The sequence below is a fragment of the Leptodactylus fuscus genome, chromosome 3 (assembly GCF_031893055.1).
Source record: "Leptodactylus fuscus isolate aLepFus1 chromosome 3, aLepFus1.hap2, whole genome shotgun sequence".
Taxonomy (NCBI): domain Eukaryota; kingdom Metazoa; phylum Chordata; class Amphibia; order Anura; family Leptodactylidae; genus Leptodactylus; species Leptodactylus fuscus.
Genome location: NC_134267.1, coordinates 127572972 through 127600531, shown reverse-complemented (window position 1 = coordinate 127600531; position 27560 = coordinate 127572972). Strand labels below are relative to the sequence as shown.

Here is a 27560-nt window from a genome sequence, read left to right as displayed (position 1 = left end):
GCAGAATAAGTAAGCAGAACAGAACATACTTATAACAACATCACAGCCCCCACATAGCAGGCTGCAACAAAATAGCGCTGAAGGAAAAACCGTTGCAATAACGCATTGAGGTTTTTTCCCACAGCGCTTTTCACAGAAGGTCCACAGAGGTTTCCTCTGCAGACTTTCTGTTTCCATTATACCTGTAGGGAAACCACCAGTGTTTTTGTAGGTATAATTGACATGCTGCAATTTCCAGAACCAGAACAGTTTCTCCAAAAGGGGCCCACTGAACCTCTGTCACCCAGGGGCCCACAAAGAACCCAGAGCGGGCCCTGTGTGGAAGTCACTTCATCAGACAGGTCAGGAGACCAAAGGTGCAGGTTCTAGGAGTGGGCCCACATCTGTTAAGACATAAATGAGGCATTACTCCCTCTGACCCACAAGTCAGCCAGTACCTACGCTACACTGATGAGCGACAAAACACACAAAACAGCCGTCTGCAGAAGGGAATCTTATCCTTTTCTAGGAGTTATACAAGTTTGTCTATTAAACCCAGATTATGTCCTTTGGTTTCTTTGAAACCAGGTATTAATATATAGGGAGCTACCTTACAATAGCTGCCACTAGGAACAAATTTCTATTTTTCCCCAATAAGGTCACTTGCATATTCCTTAGTCTGAGCTGGAAATGTGGCTTTAATGTTTTTCTGCATGCTTTATTCAGACTAGTGTATTTTGCTGCAAAATATTGACGCCACCTAGTGGACAAACTATTTAATACTCGAGATTGCTGTGCAGTAGACCATTTTATTCAAGTTCTTCACTTTATCAATCCTTTTTTGTTGGAGTTCAATAAACTGATGACATGGTGTTCTGCTGCTTAGACCTCCTTTGATAAGTATTTGATACTGTGTTTTCTGAACTAGACCACTCGTTTAACCTCCTCCCACCGCAATCATTTTTCGATGTTTGTTTATTACTCCTCACATTTCAAAACCTGCACTTTTTCTTATTTTTCGATTCACTGAGCTGTATGAGGGCTTAGGTTTTGTGGGACAAAGTCAGCTTCATAGTGGTACCATTTAGTATTATGTATAATGTACTACAAAGCTGAATAAAAATCTAAATGAGGTACAATTAGGGAAAAACTGTATGTGTGCAAGTTTCTTATGGGCTTAATAGGAGTAATGTACTGACAAGCTGGGGAGACGTCAATAAACTTCGAGCTGTTATGGTAATGGACTGCCGCACCCGGACCTTGTTCCAGGAGGTGACGATGATACCGAAAATGACAATGCAGAGTGAGGCAGGTAGGTAGATAGATAAGGCAAGAGGCCCATGGGCTAGCTAGGGAAACAGGGAGGGGTGTGAGAGAGGGGAATCATGGGAGTTGTAGGCTAGGACAGCAGAAAGCTAGGGACGCATGAAAACAAATGTAGAGAATGTCAGGAGGTCCCAGAGAAAGTCAGAACTCACTCAAAACACTGCTAAAGGTATTTAGGTGCAATTAATAACCCAATAATAGCACTAAAACCCCTTTAGGCTCTGTAATGTCAGAAGGGCGGTGTCAGGCAGGGGGTGTGATTTAAAGCTCCAATCAGAGGCAACCAGTGTCAGAGCTCAGAATCACACCCCTTGTCTGTTTCTGCCTAACACCGCCCTCCGGACAGTACGAGTCAACATAGCATAGCAGGCACCAAAACTAACAGAATTGATTGCTCAGAAAAGTTGGAGCTAGAGAAAAAATTCCAACCGTGTTGGAATTAGTGGAGCAGCAGCTATTAATTGATAAACAGAGCTGGACATGTTGGAAGAATGAAAGTTCCTCTTTAACTGATTATACTCTTGAGACTCCAGAGTATAATAGTCTTTCATGGGTGACCTACCCCAAAAGTTTCAGTCCGAACCCAAAACTTTTACACAATTTGGGTTACATTTTGTTCTATCTGAATTGATTCATTGGTTCAGTCATTAATAATGTATAAAACACAGCCTATAGCAAGGACAGTCCTTTCTAGTGCCAGATTTTTTTTCACAAACTCCTTGTAGCGTGCAGCTCCTCTACTTCACACACTGAACTCTAGAGCTTGCTTCATGTCTGCATTCATCTCCATTGTTCATGTCCATTGTTGACTGTGTTCATCTCCACTGTAGAAAGAGAAAACAAACATTACCCCCTTCTAGCACAGGCATACACCAGTTGTGTTAGGTCAAGATCCATATGTGACTGAGCAAATGACCAACAGAACTGGATCACTTAAAAAATGTGGAAAACCTAATAAAACATAACTTTTAATATATACTTGTAACGTGGTCATGTCAGAAAATAAAATACCATATACCTGAAATATTGTTTTATTTTCACCATGTATATATTGTTTAATTTTCTCACATGACCACATTTTACCTGTATATAATAAAAGTTTTATTAGATTTTTCACATTTTTTTCAGTGATCTGGTTTGAACCTTGGAGAACCAAACCCACAGTGATTAGATGATTAACAGAACTGGAATAGGACAAAGGTCTATAGTAGGTGTTGTCATTGTGACAGGGACTATGTTATCCCTGCACAAACAGACACAGAGAATTTTTTTCTGCAAACTTTTATTATTGTTTGTATAATAAAGTTCTATCATTTTACAAAATACTTTATGTATCAGTTCCTTATGGTTTCCTAGATCTCTGTTTGCTGTCAATCTTTGTTTACTTCCTGGTGAGAATAAAAAAAAAAACAGTCCATGGTCATGTGATGAACATGAGTGCAAATAAACAATTCACCATTCATTTTAGGACCGCCTATTAAATTCAATGAATCAATTGCTGTCTTCCTTCTTTTAGTTTATTTCTCCTTCCTTACTCTTCTTGCTGGAGTTTGCAGCATAAATGTCTGCGAAACCATCTATCCTTACCACACATAAGGCCACCATGCTTAAAGATTACTAAAACCTGCAAAAGATACATTTTTTTGTTCTTCAAATGAAACCTATGGCTGGTCTTGTGCAGTGGGCCCAGACATGCATGAAGACCAATTTTGAAACTTCTTGTTTACATATGAGTTGGGTGCAACTTTGGATGGTCCAGATGGATGGAATAGTGGATGGTCGGTAGTTACCAACTATATCGCAACAATGCTGCAATGTCATGAAGGAGGTGACAGAGTCATGTTTTGGTTGGGAATCATGGGTGACAGACTCGGTTTCACTTTAACTAATCTTAGCTAAATGATTTTAATCCCTTCCCGACATTTGCCATACTAGTATGGCGGATGACTGGTATTTAAAGATGGCGGCCGCTCGGGAGTCAGCTGGATCTGTGGATCTACTTGTAGTTGCGGCAGCTGCCTTGGGGGGTTCCCTGGTAACAAGACGCTACAGTGTAGCAATCTAGATTGGATGCAGTCAAGGGGACTTCCTGTGATGACTACACAGTTGGTTGGGTCACAACCCGGGGATGTAAATAAGAAGAGAGGAGCTTGGAGTATAAATACTGGAAAGTTTGTCTGAAATGTTTCTCTACAACATCACAACTAATGTAAGTGAATTGAGTGGCCTTGTGGTGCTGAGATTGTCACAGCTGATATTAGTGCTAGATTTTCTCTGAATGACAATCACACAAAGTCCTAATGTTCCATGGTGACACAGTGATCTTTGGACACACAACATAACACCATCACCATATAGTCCTATCATAAAAATCTGAACAGTCCATCATTTACCTGTATTCTCCCTCGGCCCTGGATCCATCGCAGTCTTTATCTTCTCCTAAAATAAACATTTGCCCCAGACACTAGTTTACATAGAACCACATGTAAAAACCCACTAAATCAGACCCACAACCATGAACAACACCCCCTTATAAGCCAGGTGGGACATGTTATGTGCAAGATATGTTATGCTGTTTTATATACTGTTTGTCTATTATGTATTAGAATTGCTGTCTTTTGCAAGTGGTGTGACTGTTTATTAGTTTACTGTCATCTATGAGTATATATACTTGTAGCAGCATAGGTTTCTGATCACTAGGTTTGAATACTTGCGCACTGTAACACACATGCTCTATTGGGGCAGGTTCATAGACTGTACACAAGGCCGCTTTCTACGCCACTGGGCAGGAGTGTAATGCAGTGAGAGTACATGCTGCTGAATAAATTGGCCCTATATACTGTAAGCCATTGAAGTAAATAATAATAAATGTCTGTTTTGGCTACAAGGGACTCACTGGATAGAGCCGAAGTATTAACTGACCTGGTATCTGAGAGCTGCATCACATTACAGCTGTTAATCCTTATTTAAGGATTACCAGTCAGAAGAGATCCCTTGACTGGAAGTGTCCCTACAGCATGGAACATTTCTGGAGTAGTTCCCGCTTTGGTAAGAAGTCTGGGCTATGGACTCAGAAAGGCATGGGTATTCCTGTAACCAGAATCCATGGGAATGTCTGCCCAAGGTGCTAGTGCTACACAACATTCTGTTGGCTTAGTCGCTCAAGGAGCATGGTAAAGTGGTTGTACACTAAATGAAAGTTATCTCCTATCCATAGGAGTGTTTGGTCAATAGGGGTTCCCTAAAAAAAATCCAGCATCCTCTGACAGATCAGATGAAAGGACATTCACTGTCGTGTGATCGTAACCTTAAAGCGGTTGTCTGGGATATAGTTTTGTATACGAAGCTGTGGAAGGTAAAAAACATTAAAAAACAAAAAACATTCACCTGTCCAGTTCTGCTGTTCTGGTGTCTTCTTCTGGGCAGAAGTCCCAGCCGCACATGACCACTAGTGCCAATCACCGGCCTTGGGAAATTACACGGGACATCACTACTTGTGACATTCTGTGTCCTCACCTTAGACCACTGATTGTCCTCAGTAGTCATGTGCGGTGGGGACTTCTGCCAAAACAAGAGCAGCAGGACCAGACCACGCTAGGAGACACCAGAGCCCTGGGAACAGGCGAGTATGGGTTTTTAACATTTTTTTCACCTTCCTTGGCCTCATATAAATAAAAAAAAAGTTTATCCCAGACAAGTAAAAATAATTTAAGGGTGAGGTGTGTAGGGGAGGTTTACTGCTTATATCTCCACGTCAGATAAGATGAGCATTAAATATACCACAAGTCCTTGAATTTACTCAGTAGAGTTTATTTTAGATGAATTCCTTGTACTGTGTACATATATCACAAATAAAGGTGCTGACAACTATACATCTGCTGTTTAGCATATTATACAGTACTTACACATAGACTATCATTATACACTCACATCAAATGGCTGCATTTCTGATATTTCTATTAATATATATATGATTCAGTATGTTTTATTTAAAACTCTTTGTCATCCAAGAACCGCTCAGTTTAGTCACCTGCTATTCCAGATCAGCTATATTTAGGCACCTCTGACTTGATATCAGCTCAGCTTACATGACTGAATATTGCAGACATCTGCTATTTCTGCTGCTTCAGGATTTCCCTGGATTTCCACAGTGTCCACAATTCATGTTATTACAGTAACTCTACATAATGGTACCAACTCTAAACATACTTAAACATGCTTCTTAAAAGTCATGCACACTTGCATTCCTCTATACAACAAAAACGTTACAACCACATCAGTCCCAAAACCATTAAAATAGGAGGTTTCATGGATTTACTCGTAATGGGGAACAACGTTAAAACAATTGTCCTGAATTGTTCAAAGAAATTGCCACAAAGAAGGGTATGCTATAAAATAACAAATAATGCTTAGTGTGGGGGTGTCTGTTGTTCTGGCCCTTTGGAGGGCTAGAACAGACTACTAACTTAGCAGACACTAATGGAGCCTGAAGGACCCCATTGACTATAATAAGGTCTGTTGGGTGTCCATTCTTTTTAATTGCCTGATGTAATTGTAGGATTTGCCAGACTCCAACTCAGATGTGAACATAGCCTTACATATACTCACCAGGTAATTCCTCCTCCGCTTTGTTAGTCTTGTTGGACTCACTGGTCCTTGTCAAGAGTCCTGCAATGATGACATGCCAGCCAACCACAAGTGACTTCTGCAACCAATCATTGGCCTCTCTAGTGATGATAGTAGGGTTAGCATGTGACTGCTGAGGATAGAGACTAGCTGTAGTGGTTATATGCGGATAGTCAGTGGGACCAACAGAGTCACAGCAATGAGGGAATAGAGTACTGTGCATAAGTTATTTTGTCATTTTATAGCATTGCTTGCTTTGTGGTCATTTGTTAAAATCCAAGGACAACAGAATTAGGTGAATTTGTCCCATTACATTTGTAAGCTCAGTTTGGACATCCCTTTGGAAACAAGGGACATTTTTTATAATGCAGATTATACTATCAGCAAGATTTTGGAGTCATTGGCATCAAATTTATTAATGCTAAGGCTCTATGACAACTTTTGCCAGTTGCAGTAAAATCACAAGTCTAAATGTGGCCTTACTACCTCCTCACAACCCCATGGTGGAAAAGTCATGGTCAATTTGTGACAATCCTTTGAATTCAGACATTCTCAATAACATTCACTCAACCATTGTTATCCTGGATCCTTAGCCGAAATATATAGCATTCTGTTGGACTAAATATATGACCAAGAGTTGTGCTAAAACCTTGTGTAAGAGTAGATGAAAAAACTCAGAGGTTGTGAGACCTATAAAAAAATGCAAGGTATAAAAATCATTGCAAAGTCCTAATCTTCCAGTGACTTCTGCTACTAGTCCTAATTGTTCATGGTTAGTACATTGGCCTCTGTGACTCCGCCATGTGGTCCATCCTCTAGATGAAGCCAAGAATGAAAATGTCACCACAACCTACTGCTACTAGAGAATACAGCCAAATGGATTCATCATCACAAAGGCCAAGAGAGGGTAGGTGGACCACCTACCTAACTGCATTGTGCTCAAACTAAGAGAATCAGTGGCAGAGCACCTATTGAAGGATGCAAAGATTGGTTGGTGGTAGTAGTGAAAGGTCTTCTTTAAAAGACCAGACAACCCCATTGATATGTGCACTTTTGTGCTGTTTTTTCTTCTTTTGATACTAGATCTTTTGTTTCTTCCTTTGCAGTCTGTGATGAACAAAGAACAACAATAGAGTATTGCAAGTCAAAAAAGACATCACACTCCAAAAACCACTACAAAGCATAAGTTGGATTTCATATGACCCCATGAATTATTGTGTAATAATTGGCCCCTGTGTTAAAAATGCAGCTGCCCAAATTCTGATAACGAATGTGATGGGAGTGGGAGGAAATTTGTTACAAAATGGTGACAGTGTTAATGTGTCATGGAGTCAGATCTCTGATCCCTTATAATACTATGTAATAACCACTGTACAGCTCTTAGGAGTACTGATCACAGAATCATTTAAGCCTCCTGCACGCGACCATTTACTGCCCATAAATACTAATCCACAATCCTCAAAAAACCTGCAGCATAATACAGTAGCATTTAAGCCAAAGAGATGTGACGTATGGTGCAAATTTTAAAATCATTAGCACCATCATTCTTTGTAATTTTTTCATTTTTCACTGTGAACTTCACCTGTTTCAATGAAAGGGGTAAAAATCCATGGCAAATCCTTGAAAAAAATTTGCATGCAGATTTTTTTCAAAATTTTGGTGTGGAAAATCTGCAATAAACAATTTACAGTGTGCATGCAGTCCTAATGTTATTCCACAATTAGAAAATAAAAGCTTAGTCTACACAAAGCTTAACCCTGCAATGCCTAGCATGACTGTTTTTTTTTTTGGAGGTATTATGTCATGTGGATCTTAAAATTAGTACATAGTATCAATGGTTTGTGTTTACAAGCTAACTCAACATTTTATCTAACTTTTTATGGTGAAACATTTTGTTCAAAGGTGAAATTTATGTAATGAGTATAGATGATTCAGAGATCTTTTCTTTAAATGCACACAGAAACCCAGTATCTCAGATTTACTATTTTGACTACGAGTAGCATATATATGGCGCATCCTAGGCACTTCATCAAGTTTGCGTTAAAACATTTACAACTTGTGATCAGAAAATAGGAAGAGGCTTTGATGCGCTAAAATGTTCCAAAATTATTTTGTAAAATTCTCCCTTAAAGTAAGCCAACTAAAAGATGATATGAACTTAGACTAGACAGTCTACAGATACACCAGATTTATCCTCTAGCACAGGAATCAGCACTCTTCGGCACTCCAGATGCTGTGAAACTACAACTCCCAACATGCTCCTTTCACTTTCATGGCAGTTTCAAGAACAGCAGAGGAAGCATGCATGCTGGGAGTTGTAGTTTAACAACAATTCTGGTGCATTTACAGACTGCCTGTCATACTCTATACTATAGGGATATTTATGCTGAAATAATAGATTTCATATTCTGTATCTCCTTTTTTCCAAAGGACCTTACATAGATAGATATACCGATATAATTGCTCATTGACAAACAATGACCAATCAGATATCAGATACATTCCATCTCGTCAGCTTGTACTAATAAGATCACGTCTGATTGGTTGTCTTTTGTCACCATAAATAAACACAATTCTATTATATAAAGTCCCACACTCCTGAAATGTATAGAGCACCACATAATCCTCTGTCACACACCCATGCAGACAACACAGATTTTATTTTTTATTCACACATGGTATTATTTTTAACATTCACCCCAACATTAGCCTAGCCTGCAGAGATAAGGTATGCATATTGAAATAATACTTCCTAGCGATACAAGGTGCTGTAATCTAGAAAGCAGGTCAGACTTCATACAAAAATACAATATTTTAGGAAAAGCTTAAAAACATTAGAAAATAAGTTAAAAACCTTGCAGAGAAAATTTCATGAAAAGTTAACTGAATTTCCACAAAATATAATTCTGTAAATTTGACATTTTTCCAACACTGGCAATTTTACAAAAAAATATAGATATTTTTCTTTGATGTGTCAGTAGCATAAAAAGAGGTGCAGATGATTCAGTGTGCGATCCAGAAAATATCCACAAATATTTCTGCTCAGTAGAAGTGCATAAATTCATGTTCCCTTCCACACATCATCTAGTGTTCATACGAAGTTGATGGATAACAATGCTCTCTAAAAAGAGAAAAGAAACATGTTTTTCAGTATTCAGTACACCACAGCTAAACAGTGGCTCCATCTCCATCAAGCTCCAAGCATTTTTCCAGTGTCTTATGATGAAGGTTGATAAATAGGTTCTTCTATGCGGAAAGATGTCTTAGAACTCTTAAGGGAAAAATATGATCTTAAAACAAGCCAGTTACAAAACTAGAAAATGCTGCCCTCCAAATACATCCAGGGCTGACATGTGCAAAGCCGACATACTAAAGTGTAACTTTCATTTCAATTTTTTATGTGTGATTTCAAACATTTCTGTAATATAGGTTTAAGGTAATTTGTCAACTTTTATATTAAAATTTTTTTTTCTTTTAGCAATGCTCTAAATATGTGTCTAATGAATATCTGTCTGGATACAGCTGAATATTACATGCAGAGGCAGACATCTTAGCAGGGGTGTAACAAGCAAAGACTGGATCCCAAATTTTTGACTTAGTGCATAGTGCCCCCTTTCCTGGCCCCCACACAGTATAACACCCCATTTACACACACTATAAAGTCCCAAAATGGCATCCAGACAGTATAATGTACCATACCATCCACTTCACATAGTATAATGTCCCATAGCAGCTAATAGACACAGTGTAATGTCCCAGAGTGGCCCCTCCGCACAGTGTTATGCCCAATAGTGGCCCCTCCACAGAGTATAATGTCCCACAGTGGTCCCTCCACACAGTTTAATGTCTCATAGTGGCCCCTCCACACAGTATTATTTCCCATAGTGCCCTTTCACACAGTTTAATATCCCATATCGGCCCCAGTACACCATATAATGTCATATAGTGGCCCCTCCACACAGTATAATGTCATATAGTGGCCCCACCACACAGTATAATGTCATATAGCCTGAAATATTGGGGGGTACACCACCCCCAAAATATTATAATACTCTAGGATCTTTGAATCATACCCTCTTTTCTGATGTGGCCTAAGACCACCCACTTGACAGTAGAGTCTAGCAAGCATGTCAGGTACCAACACAAATAATACTGATTGCTCTGGAAAGGTAAGGGCTAAAGAAAAAGTTCTAACTGCATCAGAAACAGTAGAGCTGCATGTGCTAAAGAGTGGAGCTGGAAAAAGGTTCTCTTCAAAAACATATGAAATAACAGTTACACTTTAACTATGGAGGCCATTTCTTGTCAAATCATCTATACCACAGGATAGATGGAATAAAAAGCATAACACAAAAACATTGTTTATCTATTACATGGATCAGGCAGAACTGATATATTCATGTAAATGTAATTTAAGAAAGTAGTGGGAAGTAAAAACTGTTTCACAGATTGTAAGTGGCCATATATAGCAACATATCTCAACAGCATCTAGGATTGGCAACGATAATGAATTTGGATTACTTGGGCCTACCAGAAAAAAATATTCTGACCATCCATTGCTTTGAATATTTTTTTTGTGAGACAGCTCACAAGAAATAGACCCTATTGACAAGTGACTGACTCCAAAGTCAGCTCCAACAAAGCTGCCTTAGCTTAAGGTCCCACAAATGCAACGTTTTTGTTGCAGGTTTTTGGGCCAAAGTCAAGAGTGGCTACAAAATGAAGAGAAAATATAAAGGAAGCTATTAGATGTTTCCCTTCTGTTAAATCCACTCCTGACTTTGGCTCAAAAAAACGCTGCGTTTCCTCAGCCTTCGACTGAGGACCCATGTTGCACAATCACAGCTTTTTTTGTTGCAGATTTTGTTGTGGGATTATGAGCCAAAACCAAGAATGGCTACAAGAGGAATGAGAAATGTATTAGAACCTCTTATACTTCTACTTTCTGCTCAATTTACTCCTGGCTTTGGCTCAAAACTCTGCAGCAAAATCTGCAACAAAAAATGCTGCATTTCCACAACGTGGGGCCTCAGCCTTCAGCTGAAGCATACCAGAGGATTTTCATGTACTGTAGTAGGCCTTATCTTCTAAATGTTCCCCTGTGTTGACTGAAGACAGCAATGCATCTGGGGACAGATCCTTCTTTCATTATGAGAGACATCTTTAAGACATTTTCGCACATGCTGTAAAGTCTACCTAGTTGTTATGGAGTATTTCCGGTCATTAGACTTGGTCAGCAGCTTGGAAGACTCAGCACAATCCTTATCATCCCTCCTCTATTGGATACAAAACACTTTATATCTAGTATGGCTTTATAAAGGACTCTATAGAAGAGTAAATCAATGATGTATGTAGAAAGTAGAGATAAATAGCTGTCAGCACATGGTAGAGGTCATATCGTACCCATATCATATTTTATGTTATGTGTCCTCAACTAAATAAACCAGAGTGTAATTTAAAGTCACTTAAAGGTGCTCTATCATTGGGAAAAGTCATTTTTAACTAATCACATTAGAAAGGCTATTCCACGCGTACCTTTAGTATGTAGATTGCCTCAGTGGTTTTTGAATAAGTCCGTTTTTATTCATATGCTAATTAGACTGGTGCACGATGCATCGTGCACCTCTTTGCTATTGTTTCCTATGGGTGTATACTGCATAAGCTGCTGCTGATGATGATGACGACTCTGCTTCCTGTTTGCAAAACATATAGGAGATAATAGCAGGGACGAGTGCTGCTGGGAACTTCCTGTGCTGGTTGGAAGCTCATTAGCATATGAATAAAAACGGACTTATTCAGAAGCCACTGAGGCAATCTACATACTAAATGTAGGTGTGGAATAGCCTTTCTAAAGGCTATGCAAGGATGTGATTAGTTAAAAATAACTTTTCCCAGTGATAAACCCCCTTTAAACAACATTGCTTGTGATATATGGTTAAATGGAAGGCGGCAGTCACTGTTATACAGATAACTTAGATGTTATATAGTATAGTAAATGAATCTAGAAAGTACTTACATATTGTAATAATAGTTTAGTATATGGAAGAAGAAGAATCACATAATTGCAGTAATTCAGAAAAACAAGTTCTTGTATTAGTATATTCTCAAGGTGTAAGAGAATGGGAGTATGTTAGGACATAATGCAAAAACTGACAATGTAAAGTGACAAGGACGTACATATATACGTGCTGGGTAAGCGCTTGTTATACTGCTCTAGTATTGTGCACTTAACAAATCACTATTTAACAACTGCCGACTCAGATTATTTATCTGCAGTGTATCAGAAAAATCTGGAAACCAATCACATTATGACAAATTGTGGGTCACATTTATGCAGGGATATAAGGGCCTAATGTACAACTGAGGTCAACACCTGCCATCTGTTACTTGTATACTTGCATACCACTGAAGTGTTACATCTTTGTACATGAACCATCCACTTTAGTGGAGAGCGGAAAGCCCATATTTTTCGGTCATCGTTGGTGGGCAACTTGCAGGGGGCAGTGTCTGCATGGCAGCTTGTGAGAAAAGAGACCCGAGACAATAGTATGTTGACCACAAGCAGAGCAGACATACTGTCACCGCCCTGGCAGTCCTGGCAATTGCTTGCCTGGCCACCAGCTTATAACTTAACAAAAATGAATTGAAAAAAGTGTATTGTAGAAAGGAAAGTGGGTGCTGTTGAGATCACGCTTTTCTTCATTCTAAAGACTGAAAGGGCAGCACATTGGGTTTGGCTGTAAAGGTTCATGGTTAGGCTATTTCTGAAAGCTAAACTGTTAACATGTCAAAATTAATAGGGCAGGAAGAGCGATTAAAACAGGTAATTGTGTAAAAGAAATCAGTGAATACATGCAATACATCACATACAATCATGTCATTTAGAAGATTATTAGACACGCCACAACTACTGATATAATGTAGGTCTTGTATACAACATTGTGAACCCTAATATTGTAACTTGAACGGAAAAGATTTTAGATCACAACATAGTTATAGTGATTAGGTTGTATGTTGTATCTCTTCATTCTTAATTAACTTTGTTGATCGTGACCTTTATGTGCATTTATTCATGGTACATTGAACATACTATAAAAAAAAATAGGTCCAACTTAACATCTGTCCATTATCTTATTCCAATTCCAGATAATAACATATTCTTTAGGAAAGATGTTAGATTTCCCACGCATTACCAACACAAAGGGACTCAGCTATTGTGAGTCGAAGCCCTGACTGTAGTTGATGTGACAACACAAACAATGGCAGGTCATATAAATAGCCTAATAGTGGAGAGTAACTATAAAAAGTGTCTTATTCTGGAGGTCCAAGTAAGTCCCTTCATTAGACTTCCAGCCACTTATGTAAACGGGCACTGTGTAATGCTTCATTTCCCTCAAGGTGGTTCTGTAAGAAGATTGAGCACTTGTTGCTTGGTTCGCACACCTATTACTTTTAAAAAAACAATGTATGAAGCAGAGAATTGCTTGTAGATCTTCTTGTTTATGCATTATGTAATACAGTGACTTGGACATGTTAGATGCCCCCAGACATGCTTCCCCTGCTGTCCCAGTTGCATTCCAGGGTGTTGATATCATTTCTTGGGGTGTCATAGTGGACTTGGTGACTCTCCTGAGTAGAAGAGTGGGATCCCCTGAAACGAGCATTTTTTCCCCCATAGACTATAATGGGCTTCGATATTCGTTCGAATAGTCCAATATTGAGGGTCTATTCGAAACGAACATCGAATATTTTACTGCAATTGTGGCAGCCAAATACTGTATACTGGTGTACTATAGACAGTGGTGATTCTCTGCAGCAGTCCTGTCATCCTAACATCACTGCTGCAGCAACTCTGTATACAAATAGAGTCGTTTAGATGATGGCTGTCCAGCACAGGAACAGAGGGGAGGATGCAGGAAAGTGTCAGTGCAGATTTATTGTATAACCTTCCCCTGCTGCATGCATTTCTGATGCTAAACAACCCCTTCAGGGGGCACAAAGGTGGTATTATTGATAAGGAGGCTCACAGGCAATGTGAATTTAAAGATACATACGGGGTATTGCTCATTTCCAGGATATTTTTATATCATATATTTTATCATGTAATTGGGGGTGGCAACAGGATGGGGACTTTGTATTGGTAAACAAAATGTGGGTCAGGTTTCTGGAAAAATGAGGAGCCAAAATGTCTGCGTCACAAACGTTACATAGACAAATCACAGCTGGAAGAAGCTGGCGGTCCAAATGGAAGAAGTAATGGATATGTTTCCCCTCCCCCCATGCCAAACCCCTAGCTATGCCTCTGTGGCAGAGTATCATCCATTTTTCATCAGTTTTTAACTGTCAGTGAAAAAAAAAAACAATGGATGAGTTTCATTAGTATATCTTTTATGAGGGAACAAGGACATCAATCTGTTTTACATCTTTTAAAAACTGATCCATTGGTTTCTGTGAAAAAGGACACAGGTAAAGCATGTCACTTTTTTTGATGGCCATGCGACCATGGAAAACAATCCATCAAAAAAATGGACATGTGAATAGACACACTGAAAACAATGTGTTATTAAAATTGCCTCTTTATGGAGTTACTAAAATGGCCATCCCTCGGCTGTTTTTCAGTATCGTGTGAATAAGGCCTAGATGTCATAGAAATTTCTGGTAATGCTATGACATCCGTAGTGCTCAATGCTTTCTAGAGCTGCCAACAACTGGAGACCCACATGCAGGGGGGCCAAGACGCATGTGTGTTTCCTAAGGTATTGGTTGGGATCGCTTCTCGAGGTTTTCATTTTACTATAACATGTGGTTCTATTACTATACTGGAAGTGTTACATTTTATCAATATAATAGTGATTAAATAGGCGGACACACAATAATAAATGAAATCAATGTTCATGATTGCTTTCAAAGTCAAACAAAAAAAAAATACAACTTGAATTACTTACATATAAATAATATGTTACAAATCATAAAAGACATGATACAAAATGCAAATGTAAATACAAAACGTGAAAACATGTGAAGCATGTTACAATGACTTTAAAGTATAAAACAATGTAATTTAGACATGAACCTGGTACCCGGTTACCCCTCCATAAATCAGGAGATGGCAGGATTTTCATGATTTTGGAAAGCAAAATGGTTATACAGATAATATATACAGTATCTACATGCTTAACATGTTCACTAGAAAACTATATATGCAGCAGTCAATGTACACATCCCATGGGCAAAGTCATATACAACGTCATGCCATCGGCATGCATCTCACTAACAGTAACAATGCAATTTACTGTAGTAATTTAGACTGTAAAACATTGAAATACAACATAAAATAGTTAACCCTTTCATTTCATATTTTTCTAAGGATGGTTACATAAATTAGACGCATAGTATATTATGATACCTGTCAGTTGTAATGAATATCGTGCGAACCAAATGGCTGTCTCTATGGAATTGTTGCAAACAATGTTTTACAGTACATTAATATTCAGAATTAATTTTTGAGACACATGGTTATTTTTCTTAATTTTGGTTACTTGTCTACAGCTCATCAGTCTGCCAGTCTTTCAGCAGCAGAGATGAAACAGAAGTCAGGAATTAGTATGAAACTAGCAACTTTGATAAACAGGGAACTGCTTTTAATGGTAGCAGAAACACCTGCACATACCCCTGAGGCTTAGCCTCAGCCCTTCCCCCCTCCGAGAGAGGCAGAGCTGTTGGCTGGCGATTTCTTCAATTCTATTTTCATAGACTGACTTTCGCCACGTGGCTCAAATTTTGACAGATTTCCTGCTCCTGGCACTGCCATTATTGGCTTTACTGCTTTCATACCTTTTGACATGGGAATGCGGGTAGGGATGTGGCGTTGGGTTGACCCATCCTGTGGTGTCTGAAAATTTTTTAGAAAAATGTATTAATCAAAAAGTAAGTTCAAAAATTATAACAAATTCCATAATCAACAATGAAAATATAACAAATTATGACAAGCATTTATTATCTAACAGCTCATAAGAAATGGCTCCTAGTGTTCATAATTTAGGGATCCCTAGTCCCCTATATGAATGGATCTGTAGAGCACATAGACTTGTTAGACCACACTCCATTCACTTCTTTGGAGCTGATGAAGATAGTTGAGTACAGTGCCCATACATGTAAAATGAGCAGTGGTTATACATGCAATCCTGTGGGTAGGAGATAAGCCTTGGTCAGCGCTGCACCTACCATGAGGCGACCTGAAGTGACCGCTTCAGGCGGCGCTATGCCAGGGCCCCAGGGAGGGCAGCATTTTTTCTTACCTAAGCCAGTCCAGGACAAGCTGTCCTGGACTGGCTTAGCGTCACCGAGCCGTGGATTGGGGAGGCTGCTGGTGCAGCGCTGCACCAGCGGCCTCCGCTCATGCTCAGGCAGAGAGCAGGTCCTCTCCGTGCCTGCTCTCTGCCTGCTAATGCTGCTCCGCCCCCTCCTCCCGGGGGGGGGAAGGGGGGTGGCTTTCTGTCGTCCGCCTCGGGCGGCGAAAAAGGCAGGTTCACCCCTGGCCTTGGCTATGAGAAATTACCTTTAAGAAACCATAATCAAATAGATAAAAATTGCTTCTTTACAACTGGAAACTGGAAGACCATGGGTCAGTACTCCAACACGATAATAACACCGTGTTACAGAGCACATAACAGTTATACACCACATACCATTGCTATGCATGCCACTTTTGCAAATTTGGAGAATCTTAGCTCTTATGCAAATGAGGCAATTGGTGCAATGGAGGCAGGCCTTGAGCTCTTGCCGCTCAGGGCCCTATCACCTCCTGCCTGTGTCACCCTTTGCAGTGAGAGTTGATTCGCTCACTGCTAAGACATCACCATCTTGTTTAAGCAACAAAAGCAGTGTCCCAGAGCTGAAGCCCCACCGACTGTCAACAACTGCCTTATTTTCATAGGTTGTTCAAAGTGTTCTTCAAAGTTCTTTTTTTCTCCAAATATACAGTGACATACATAACAAAGGTATGCTGATTATGACTGTAATGTGCTCTGTAACACAGTGGTGCAGTTGAGTATGAGGAGGATGAAGCTAGACTTAACCTTTAATTTACTTATAATGTGATCCCAGCACTATCTTCAGAACACTTTGGCACCCACCTTAGGCTGCCTTCACACTTTATGTTCTGCTCATTCTGAACATAAACTCGTTCAAAGTGAGCGGCGTAAAACAGATCCCATTGACTTCAATGGGTGCCGGCTTACGCGCGCTAGCCATTGAAATCAATGGGAGGCTTTTTTACCTATTGCATTCAAGGTGATATGCACATATCACATTGAAAGCAATAGGTAAAAAAGCCTCCCATTGATTTCAATGGGTAGCGCATGTAAGCTGGCACCCTTTGAAGTCAATGGGATCTGTTTTACGCAGCTCACTCTGAACGAGTTTACATGTCTGAATGAGCAGAACGTAATCTCCGTGTGAAGGCAGCCTTAGGTAGGTATTAGGGCTATGTCACCTGTGTAGTTGCTTCTTGTAATTACTGAAGAGGGGAACAAGTGGTTCCAATGAATTTAGCAACTACAGTTTGTACTCCCAGTCTCACACTTGGTGCCCACACAGAATGCAGCCTCATTTCTTACTTCATTGCTTTGACAAATGCCAGTTATGAGAGTAGAAAATAAAAAACCCTTTAGCGAAAATTCCACTTGTTGTCCACTTTCATTATAGCACATGTCCATCATGGATGTCTACAGCTTTCGGACACTTTTTCTAATAGACAGCTGAGTTTTTATCTCCATTTTTCTACCCAAAGAAAAGATGATCTAGTTAGCATTCTACAATAAGCAATCTTCATACCCACCAATGGAACTTGATTATAAACTATTTTCTCTTTTGGGTCACACTATGTTAATAAGCACTTTGGTTTATTGGATTTTATATCCCTTTGATAGTGTCTTGGCACATAAGCACATGCCATGATGAATGTAGATTAGGCACACACATAAAGTATATTTTGTGTGAAGGTTAGCATAGTCCATTTTGAGCTTCAGGGTGTTGTTCAAGCTATAAAAGCAATTGCCACTTAAATGTGGCTACACTTTTCTTTTTTTAACAGCATGCCCTATTATACCATGTGCCTATTTAAAGGTATTGTCTCATAAAAAAAAAAAAAATTGAAACTGACCAGGTTATCACTGATCGTATTGGGTTGTGGTTTCTCTTACTCCTCCTTCGCATCTGTATTTGTTAATCCGTTCAGGGAGTCCGCATGGGGACCCCACCGAATGAAATACCAAACGCATTGGCAAGTGGTGTGCAGTGAAAGCACACAGACCTCATAGACTATATGGGGGTCCGTGTGCTCTCCGAGCGGTGTCCGCACGGAGCATGCGGACAGAAAAAAACTACTTAGTGATCTACTTTCATGTCCGCATGATTCATGCGGGCAGCATGCGGAAAGCACACGGACCCCATTATAGTCTATGGGGTCCATGTGCTCTCACTGCACACCGCTTGCCAATGCATTTGTTATTCAGGGGGGGGTCCCCATGCGGACTCCCCGAACAGATTACCAAACGCAGATGTGAACGAGGGGTTACGCTCAATGATCAGCTGTCAATGTCAGAGAAGTTACACCTGCCCATTAATATCCCTTGCAAGAGAAAAAAAGAGCCAAATTTCTTATTATTTACTCCAGAACACTGGCTTAAATGATACATTTGATATCTTGAGTTTAGATGTTTACTCACCACTGATTGGGTTGTACGTGTAGAAGATGTGGAGGAAGGTGTTATAGTTATTGAACTGGTCACTTTGTTTGTTGTAGGTCTGGATGAGAGATTAGTCTTTGGAGATCGGAGTACAGTACCAGTTGTTACTTCCTTATTTTCCGCAGCCACATTTAGAGGCCTGACAGTTATGACTGGTGTACCTTCTGAGGAGCTGCCATGGTTTCGTTTGAATTGAGAACCTAAATGAATATGGATTTTGTTATCTTCTGTTGTAATAATGTTTGCATTAGAGTTGAATTTTCTTATTGGCGTTGGCACAGTTTGCTTTTCAGGAGTTACTTTAAATACAGCACGTCCCATGGTCATTTCTTGTGCATCAGGTGACACAGATATATCTGGAGAGGCAGCAGATGTTGAAACAGTAAGTATCTGAATTGGCGACGTAGGCCTTTCTCCAAAGTTGCTTCTGCTGCTTTCTGAATTTTTTTCCCGTGAGAAAGTAGTTATTGTTACAGGAGACATAGACCTTTCTGGGGATACTGGACTGTCTAAACCTTTTCCTTTTTGTGTCATGACACCTGGAGAAGGAATAATTGTAATCCGTGGTTTCTGTGTTCCTAAGGTTGGTATTACTGTAGTGCTTGAAAAGAAGTCTTCAGCAGGTGGACTTGTGATCTCTAAAGTTGCGGTGCTGTTTTCATGGTCTGGTGTTACTCTTATATGTAAGGGCTGACCCTGTTTTGGCGAAAGAAACACTTCACTAGGACGTCCTGGACTGGGACTTGGGCGAACCGCTCTTTCTGGCGTGACTGGGGTTGTTGGAGAGCCATTTTCTCTTTTTTTCATCCATGGAATCCAAGATTTTCTTATATTTAATTCATTAGCTGCAGGTGGATACCTTTCTAGAACAGGCGTCCTCTCTGTTGGTTTTTTGAGTCCAACCTGTCGTAGATTGCTCATAATATGGTTTTCTTCTTGAAAAGACTTTCTAATAAAAACTGCTGGTGTTTCTTCCTCAACCATCTCATCACTTATTGCATCTGTCTGTACTGCTGTAGATGTTACAGGAACATCTACCATTCTCCTTCCATTCATGCTTGGCCTTATAGCGCGACTGTATCGTTTTGAAAGTTCTAGTTCTTTTGTTAAATTCAGCACATCTTGTCCCATGTTTTTATTTCTATTTTCTTCTTCTATAAACCTTTTTTGAAGAACTGAATAATCAACTTGAAGTTGTGAAAGTTGATCCTCCTTATTCATCATATCATGAATCTTTTCTTTCAGTGCTTGAACTTCTGCTCTCAGGTCTCTGTTTTTAGCCTCCTCTGCTCTTATTCGATGTCGAAGTTCAGCCTCTTGACTTACAGCTTCTCCCTTCTCGATAGCTTTATTTTTTTCTATCTGACTTTTCAGCTCTTCAAGTTGAAGAGACAAAACATTTGCTCTGTCTTGCTCAGTTCTAAATTTTCTTTCGAGTTGATCATATTCATCTTCTGTTTTCATCAAGTCTCCCTCAACGACTTCAAGCTGCTGAAGACGATTTCTAAGTCTTTCAATTTCTAATATGAACTCTCTTGTCCTGTTGTCTTCTTGATGTACAGATTCTAAACTTTTTTTAGCTCTACTTCTTATTGCTTCTCTTTCGGTTGCCTCCATGCTTTCTATTCTTTTCATAAGCAGGTCTACTCTGCAGCTTAATTCACAATTTTTCTCTTCCTCACTTCTTAGCTTGCATATTGACTCATCTCTCTCTTTTGTCAAGCTATAAACTTTTTCTTCCATCTCTGACTTCAACCTTAAAAGATTTTTACTTTCATCTATCAGTTTCTCTGTTACGTCCATAACTTTCCCTTGCTCAGTCTTTAAGCACTTGTTTAGATCATTCACTTTTCCTTCTTCCAGTTTTATCTTCTCCATTATAATTTTCCTTTCATCAACAAGCATGACAGTGAAACTTTTTAACTTTGATAAGTCATCCTTTAAACTATGCTCTGTCTTCTCAAGTCTTCCTTCCACTGATTCCAGTTCTTTAACACGAGCTTTAACCAGTTCGACCTCCTTAATCAATTCCCTTGTTTGGGCTTTTTCTTTATCAAGCTTGATATAAAGCTGTGAGCACTCGGATTTGCTTTTCATAAAGGCTTCCTCTAATTTTTCCAATTCTGACATTCTTTTTTGCAGTTTCTCTACTTCCAACCTCAGCTCCTTGCTGTGATTTTCTTCTTCATGTAGTTTCTTTCGGAGTTCTTTACATTGTGATTCTGTCTTTGTTATCTCTTCATCCTTCCCTTCCATTTCTAAAACACGCTTTCTTAAATTTTCTACCTCTGCCATTAAGCTTGAGTTTCCACACTCTCCTTTAGCAATTTTTTCTCTCAGCTCTTTCAACTCATCGTCAGCTTTCTGAAGATTTCTATTTACGTCTTCTAATTCCTCAATCTTACGATTGAGACTCACAAGCTTAAGTCGAAGCTGACGGTTATTGGATTCTTGGGTAGCAAGTTTTGCAGTCATCTCCTCATGCTCTTGAGAATATTTTGAAGTTTTGTGTTCAAGGTCCAATTCTAATTTAACAACTTTCTGGCTGTCTTCATTGGCTTTAGCACAAACTGTTTTGAGTTTTGAATCTGCTTCTTGGAGCTCTTGAGTGAGGTCTTGAATCTTTTGACTTTGTTGTCCAAGTTGTTCAATATGCATCTGCCTCTCATCGACTAACATCAGTGCAAATGACTTAAGCTTTACTAGTTCATCTCTAACTTTATTTAGTCGCTTGTTATACTCTTTGTCCTTCCGTGACTGATAACCTTTCTCTTGTTCCAATAACTTCTTTAACCTGAAAAATAGTTGAAATATTCATTTTAATATGACAAAAAATGTTTTCAATCATACAATAATAGTAGATTTTTCATATTTATTTTAAAATGTGTAATAGCTAAACTATATCTTGACATAAATATTGAACGGCAGTATTATTCAGGTCCTACCTGCCATTATTATGGGGTTACAGTATACAACTGTTATTATAGCTCTATGTATTAGTATGTCAGTGATTTCTTCAGAGGAAAATATCAGAATAAATAGAAATAGTCTGCACTGCTCCAAGGGCTTCTTAAAATTTAACTTTTAATTTTCCATATTAAAAATGAGCCTCGTGAGTCCAAAGGTATGTAGTCGTGCACCCCATAGGACTTCATATCATTGAAATACGGTGAGCCACAGTTTTCTTTACCATGTCAGTGATTTACTTGAGTATTTCCAACAGTATTGAGATTCCACAAATGAATTTAGCTCATTTCATCATTATAACAATACTACTTCTCATAAACACAATTCGGATTTATAAAGTAACTTAATTCCTTTAAAGATCTTAAAATTCTCTTGTTCTCAGAAGACTGCCTACTTTTCATATGTAATAATTCACAGCACTCATGTACCCTTCCATTCAGTCAGCACAACCCCCATTCTCTCAGCTGCCTGGACTGGCCAAGCTCAGAAGAGAAGAGGCTCATTCAACTGCTGAGGCCTATCACCGTCAACATGTCACATGTTGAATGCAGCTAAAGTCACTGCTGATATATTACCGGTAGGGCTGATGGGGCTGATACATTGGCAGTACCCTGCATGTGAATGCTGAGGCCAGTGACAGGCCATCGTGGCAGCGGAGAGAATAAAGGACACACTAACCAAATGGAGGACCAATGGGTAGGTGAGCATGTTATTACTTGCTTGTTATATTTTACACTACCTTTGGTCCAGTCTCCTGTACTATTCTGCTCAGTTAAACATTTTTCACTGGCTTACTATAAGTCCACAACATCTGTAAAGACTGGTTACAAAATGGATCAGAACTGATCAAGTATATATGTAATAAATCATGACAACAATGTAAACTAAAACTGAGTGACCTCTACAAATCCCATCATGGAATACTCCAACACCGTCAGGCAAACGGGGTTGTATATTACATCAGCAAGCTATTGGCCTTATACCACCAGCTTATTGGCTAAAACAAAACCTATAACGAATTGAGTATTTCCCTTATGACTAATATTATTAATATAGAAGGAAATTGTTATTTATGCAATTTACACCTCCAACTGTATCGTGTCCAATGCTGTAATACTAAATATAATGTGTATACTTCTACAATGAATAAAACATGAATTCACAAACTGCAACTCAAGATGAAACAAATGACAATGTAACTTAAAACACAATAATGAGTGTACAATAATATACATTTTCAACTCCATATGTACAGGCTACTGAATAATCTGCAATTCCATTCACACCTATAATTGTGATTTATCCCAACTGCTGCAGCATCCTCCCAATCTCCAGAATGGCAGCGTGATCGCACCACCAAACAGCCAGAAAGGACTCTGGACAAAAGAGCTCACAAGCAGCATGTCTTAAAGTGAAGCAGATCTGGCCTCCACTTACCTTTGCTATCCGCCAGCAGATAGTTTAACCGGCATAGCTATTCTCCTCGGAAACCCTAACAAGATGTTTTCTGGCTCCACTTCTCTAGGGAAATTGCCAACACATTCCAAGCATGTCATGAGGACAATAAAAGGTGACTGCTGTGCATAGGAGCTGGGACCACTGACTGGTGATGTCATCCCTTCTTACATGCTTCAGTATTGTGCACATTCACTCCACTCATCGTGCAGGGGTGGAGCACCAAACCCCCCAAACATAAGGAAAACACTGAAACTTCTCTACAACACATTTCCATAGGGACTGACATTACAAATAAAGTCTCCTACACATACTGTCAGCCATGGTGAAACAATTAGTTTAAGATGTGATCTCAGGGAAAAGAAATTACTTATAACATCTTGGAGTTTTGCGTTTCTTACTTATTTTAAGGTCAGCATCTTCCTCCTAGTATCAGTATAATAATATACTATACCACTGTGTAATATAATACACCATAATACTATAACATGCAAGTATTATATATGCTGTAATATACTAATAAATATATTTTATACTACTTCTATATCTGCTATATTATTAAAATATACTACAATATATTCTTATAATAAAAGATGGAGTAGCTGAAGCCTTTTGCTGACAGCAAGAGCACCTTAAAAATGTATGCGGAACATTATTTATGTGTTTGTAATGTGCCATGTAAGGGCAAGGAATTGTCATGTAAATTCTAGTAGAAGCTTCTTACCATCCAGAAAGTGGGGGAGGAGAAAGTGATAATAGAAGTCGGTTTTCTGTCTCATTTGTGTAATGATGTTTGGCTAATGACCTGCACATAGTTCATGTGCATCTGGTATCGACATGTTTGTGCGCTGACGTTTGGGAGACTGAAAACAAAGTAAATCCTGTTGTCTAATAACACATGGCTGCACGGTAACACAACAGCCTGCCATCAATGCTTTGTTTCTCCCAGACTTCACAAAGAGGACAATCTTCCTACAAGGCACCCAGGCTGCATTTAGGGAAGCCCCAGTCACCCCCATCACACAAACAGCCAATGGGAGATTAGCGTTCAACCCTGCTGAAGCCTCATGTTCCACATACAAAAGCCCCCTCCTGCAGAGGAAGGGTTAATGCCAAAACAAACTGCAGGTTCCATTCACATGATGTAGTGGGAGCAGTTCTTGAAGAAGATTGACTAAAAGCAGGAAGAAAGCAATCACTTCAGGGCTTTGGTGGTCTGCCAGCCAGGGACAATTAACTAGTTCATTCCTATGAAGAAAATTCAACCTAAGTAAGTAATTGTATCAAATACGCAATATGATATTAATACATTAGTATTTGATATGTGTTGTATGATATTGTATCACATCCCAGCAAAACTCTGGTTTTATATGCAAGCTTTAGGATAGTATTCTACAATAAAGGAAGTTTGGGTACCTTTAAGAATAACCAGGAGCTGCACACAGAATAAGAACTGTTCCTAGACACTTCACAGATTCTATATCAGAGTCTGCTACAGTACACAGTTAAGTTGCTTTGTAGGACTGTCTTTTCTTGGAAGTCTTAGATGCAATACCACATGACGTTATTTATAGCTAATCCCACTAGAGAATATAAGACTTGACAGTTTTGAAAAGCATCCAGGTCCTCCAAAGATGTTTGGATCCCAACCAGAAATGGCAAATGTCACTTTAAATAAACCCCTAAAAGCTCATTCTAAGACCTTGTAGGAGTCTTACAGTTTCAAGTATTCGTTTCTTATCATGTTTTATACTAATACAGACAAATATCACTATATCCATTGCTGTAAGGGGATTTGATGAAAAGATAGTTTTCTTCATCAGGTTAAGTATTATACATTATTATATTTTATGACACAAGCTTCTTTAATTATTTTGATTTATGGTACCAAAGTAATAATTGTCTACAAAATAAAACTGTGCTTTGTACATATATATATGTGGTTTAAATGTACATAAGCTTATACATTACAGAACCGCATTGTATGCCGCTTCCTAACATTCCTATATTAACTGATGAGAAGTTTTACTGTAGTACTTCAGTAAAAATCTGTGTCTTGTGCTCTAAAGACAAACGGTAGCTTGCCATAGACAGGTGTAATAGGCAGCAGAGAGCTTGCTTTCCCTGGTTGATTTCTACTATCTGATTATAGGATCACTGATGCATTCCAGGTGTACATATAATCATTTGCTTACCTATACAAGGTCATTATGTAGAACTACAAGCCTACAATTAAGTATGTCTCTACACAGTAAGCGGTATGCTGGTGTAAGAATTCTCTGCTTGTACCTGACTGCCAGAAACTCGAAGCAAAGAAGAGGAAAGACCCCTCTAAACTGCATAACAGTAAAAGCACTAACAACAACACAGCTTAAAAACTCACACAGCTAAGGGCTCGTTCACATCTGCACCCGGTCTCCGTTCTGCAGGTTTCCGTTTCCTGCAAAAAACAGAGCAGGAGGCGGAAAACCTGCAGGACTCTTTCTCACCCATTCATTTGAATGGGTTTGAAAGCTGTCCGGCCGTGAGCGGCGGTGAGCGTTTTATGCTCTCTGCCGCGAAACCGGATTTTTTAATCCAGACACAGAGTTGGACATGCAGTACTCTGTGTCCGGTTTAAAAAAAACGGTTTCGCGGCGGAGAGCATAAAATGCTCACGGCCAGACCCGGTCTGTGGTTTCCGTCTTCTTGCATGCAGAAGACGGAAACCACAGAACGGAGACCCGAACGCAGGTGTGAACTTAGCATCAGATTTCCCCGTCAATGATCAGATAACAGGTACAATCAGAGGTGAACCTAGCTGCCTTATGCGAACTATAAAAAGGTCCCCACCCCACAAAAAAAGATACCACTCTTTGGTAGCGTGATGGGGATCCCCTAATTTGCAATCCCCCCCCATTGGCATATAATAAAATCCCGTTATTTGGCCCCCCACATGATATACAACCCACTTTCTTTGGCCCACCACATGATGCATGATCCCGATTTTTTTGGCCAACAAAACAATACATTGCCCCTTTTTCTGGTCTCCCACATGGTATATTACCCCTTTTTCTTGCCCCCATATAGTTTATAACCCCTTTTTTATGGCCACCACATGGTATATGACCTCCTTTTTCTGACCCTACATACAGTATATGATCCCCTTTTTCTAGACTCCAGACTGTATATGATCCCTTTTTTCTGGCCTATCACAAAGTATATGACCCCCTTTTTCTGGCCTATTACGCAGTAGATGACCCAATTTTCCAGTCAGTCTTATAATTTATGCTCCCATTTTTTTGCCCCCCAATATATGACCCCACGTGGGCATTAACCCCTCTGGCACTTTGGTCAAAGCTGACATTACATTGTCAGCTAATCCCACCAAAATCTCCAGTTTCATCTGACATATACAGTGTTGTGCAGGTGTGGAACAAATGCTGCAAAGCAAAAATGCTTTCAAAAATATAGTTTATTTTTGTCAATTAAAAAATGGATAATAAATGAAAGAAAAATCTAAATCAAATCAATATTTTATGTAGTTACTAGCAGTTACCCGTGACTTCGTCTACGGGTTGGCGGTGGCGGTGTACTGCTTATATTTCTTGTTCCTCCATCTCCGCCCTCAGTTTGTTGTCCACTCCTACTCGCGACTTCCTCCGCAGCCCCCCCTGACCCTGGCGCGAACCACCTGCAAAACGGCCCGTGGCTCCCCACGTCCCTTTCCTTGCGGCTGCGGCAGGCCCCTCCTACAGGATGGTGGGTCGGGAGGCAACGGCCTTGCTGCTGCGCCTCGGCCCCCCCTATTTCCCACTACCTGCGTCCCCAGCCCTACCCTTACCCACCACCTGTTCCCCCGGCTCCCTGCCCCCTTATAGAGATTACAGTGACCTCCTACATCTCCCCCTTCCCCCCAGCACCAGCCACCCGTGACTGCGGTGACCGTAACCCCCCCCCTCCCTTCCACATGTGCAATCTGGCCCCCCCCCCCCTCTACTCACCCTCGGCCCTGTGGTACCATTTCCCCCCCAGCAGAACCCCTCCCTAACCACTACCACCTCTCCCAATCCCCCCCCATTACACACCACCTATTGTAACCCCCCAGCCTCCGCTAAGCAACCTGCCGATCAGTGTCCCCACAGCACTTACCATGATGATGCCGGGGAGCTGTGTGTGTCGCGGCTGCAGCTTTAGCAGTCATGCGTGGTGTTACCCGAGGCGTCCGTGTTCCCAACCGCAGAGTACAGGGGTTACGTGCGTGTTCGGCCGAGTTCCGCTGCTGTATGATATGCTGGCCTGAGGCAATGTGTGGCAGCCGGCATATGAGCGGCGTATGGAACCATGCAGCCAGCCGCCATGTTCGTGAAAGTGTGTGAAGAGAGTGGAGTAGTCTGGTGGGCGGAGCTGCGGATCCTCCCAGTGGTGGGGGTCGGTAAAGATGGCTGAGCCGGAGAGTGAAACAGGTCAGCTCCCGCA

The 27560-nt window shown here is 40.1% G+C and overlaps 1 protein-coding gene across 4 annotated transcripts in view; it reads right to left on the bottom strand.

Moving 5' to 3' along the window:
• Positions 1 to 5094: 5094 nt before the first annotated feature.
• Positions 5095 to 27560, bottom strand: part of FILIP1 (filamin A interacting protein 1) — a 122812-nt gene continuing 100346 nt past the window's right edge. For 2 of the 4 annotated variants that reach the window (XM_075268346.1, XM_075268345.1), the window contains exons 5-7: positions 18660 to 21474; positions 15602 to 15823; positions 5095 to 9052 (exon numbers count right to left, since the gene is read on the bottom strand). In XM_075268346.1, the coding sequence (XP_075124447.1) occupies positions 15617 to 15823; positions 18660 to 21474 (3022 nt within the window). In that variant the 3' untranslated portion in view covers positions 5095 to 9052; positions 15602 to 15616. Of the gene's footprint in view, positions 9053 to 15601; positions 15824 to 18659; positions 21475 to 23084; positions 23209 to 27560 lie in introns of those variants that run through there. The other 2 variants (XM_075268348.1, XM_075268347.1) reach the window with 2 other exon arrangements.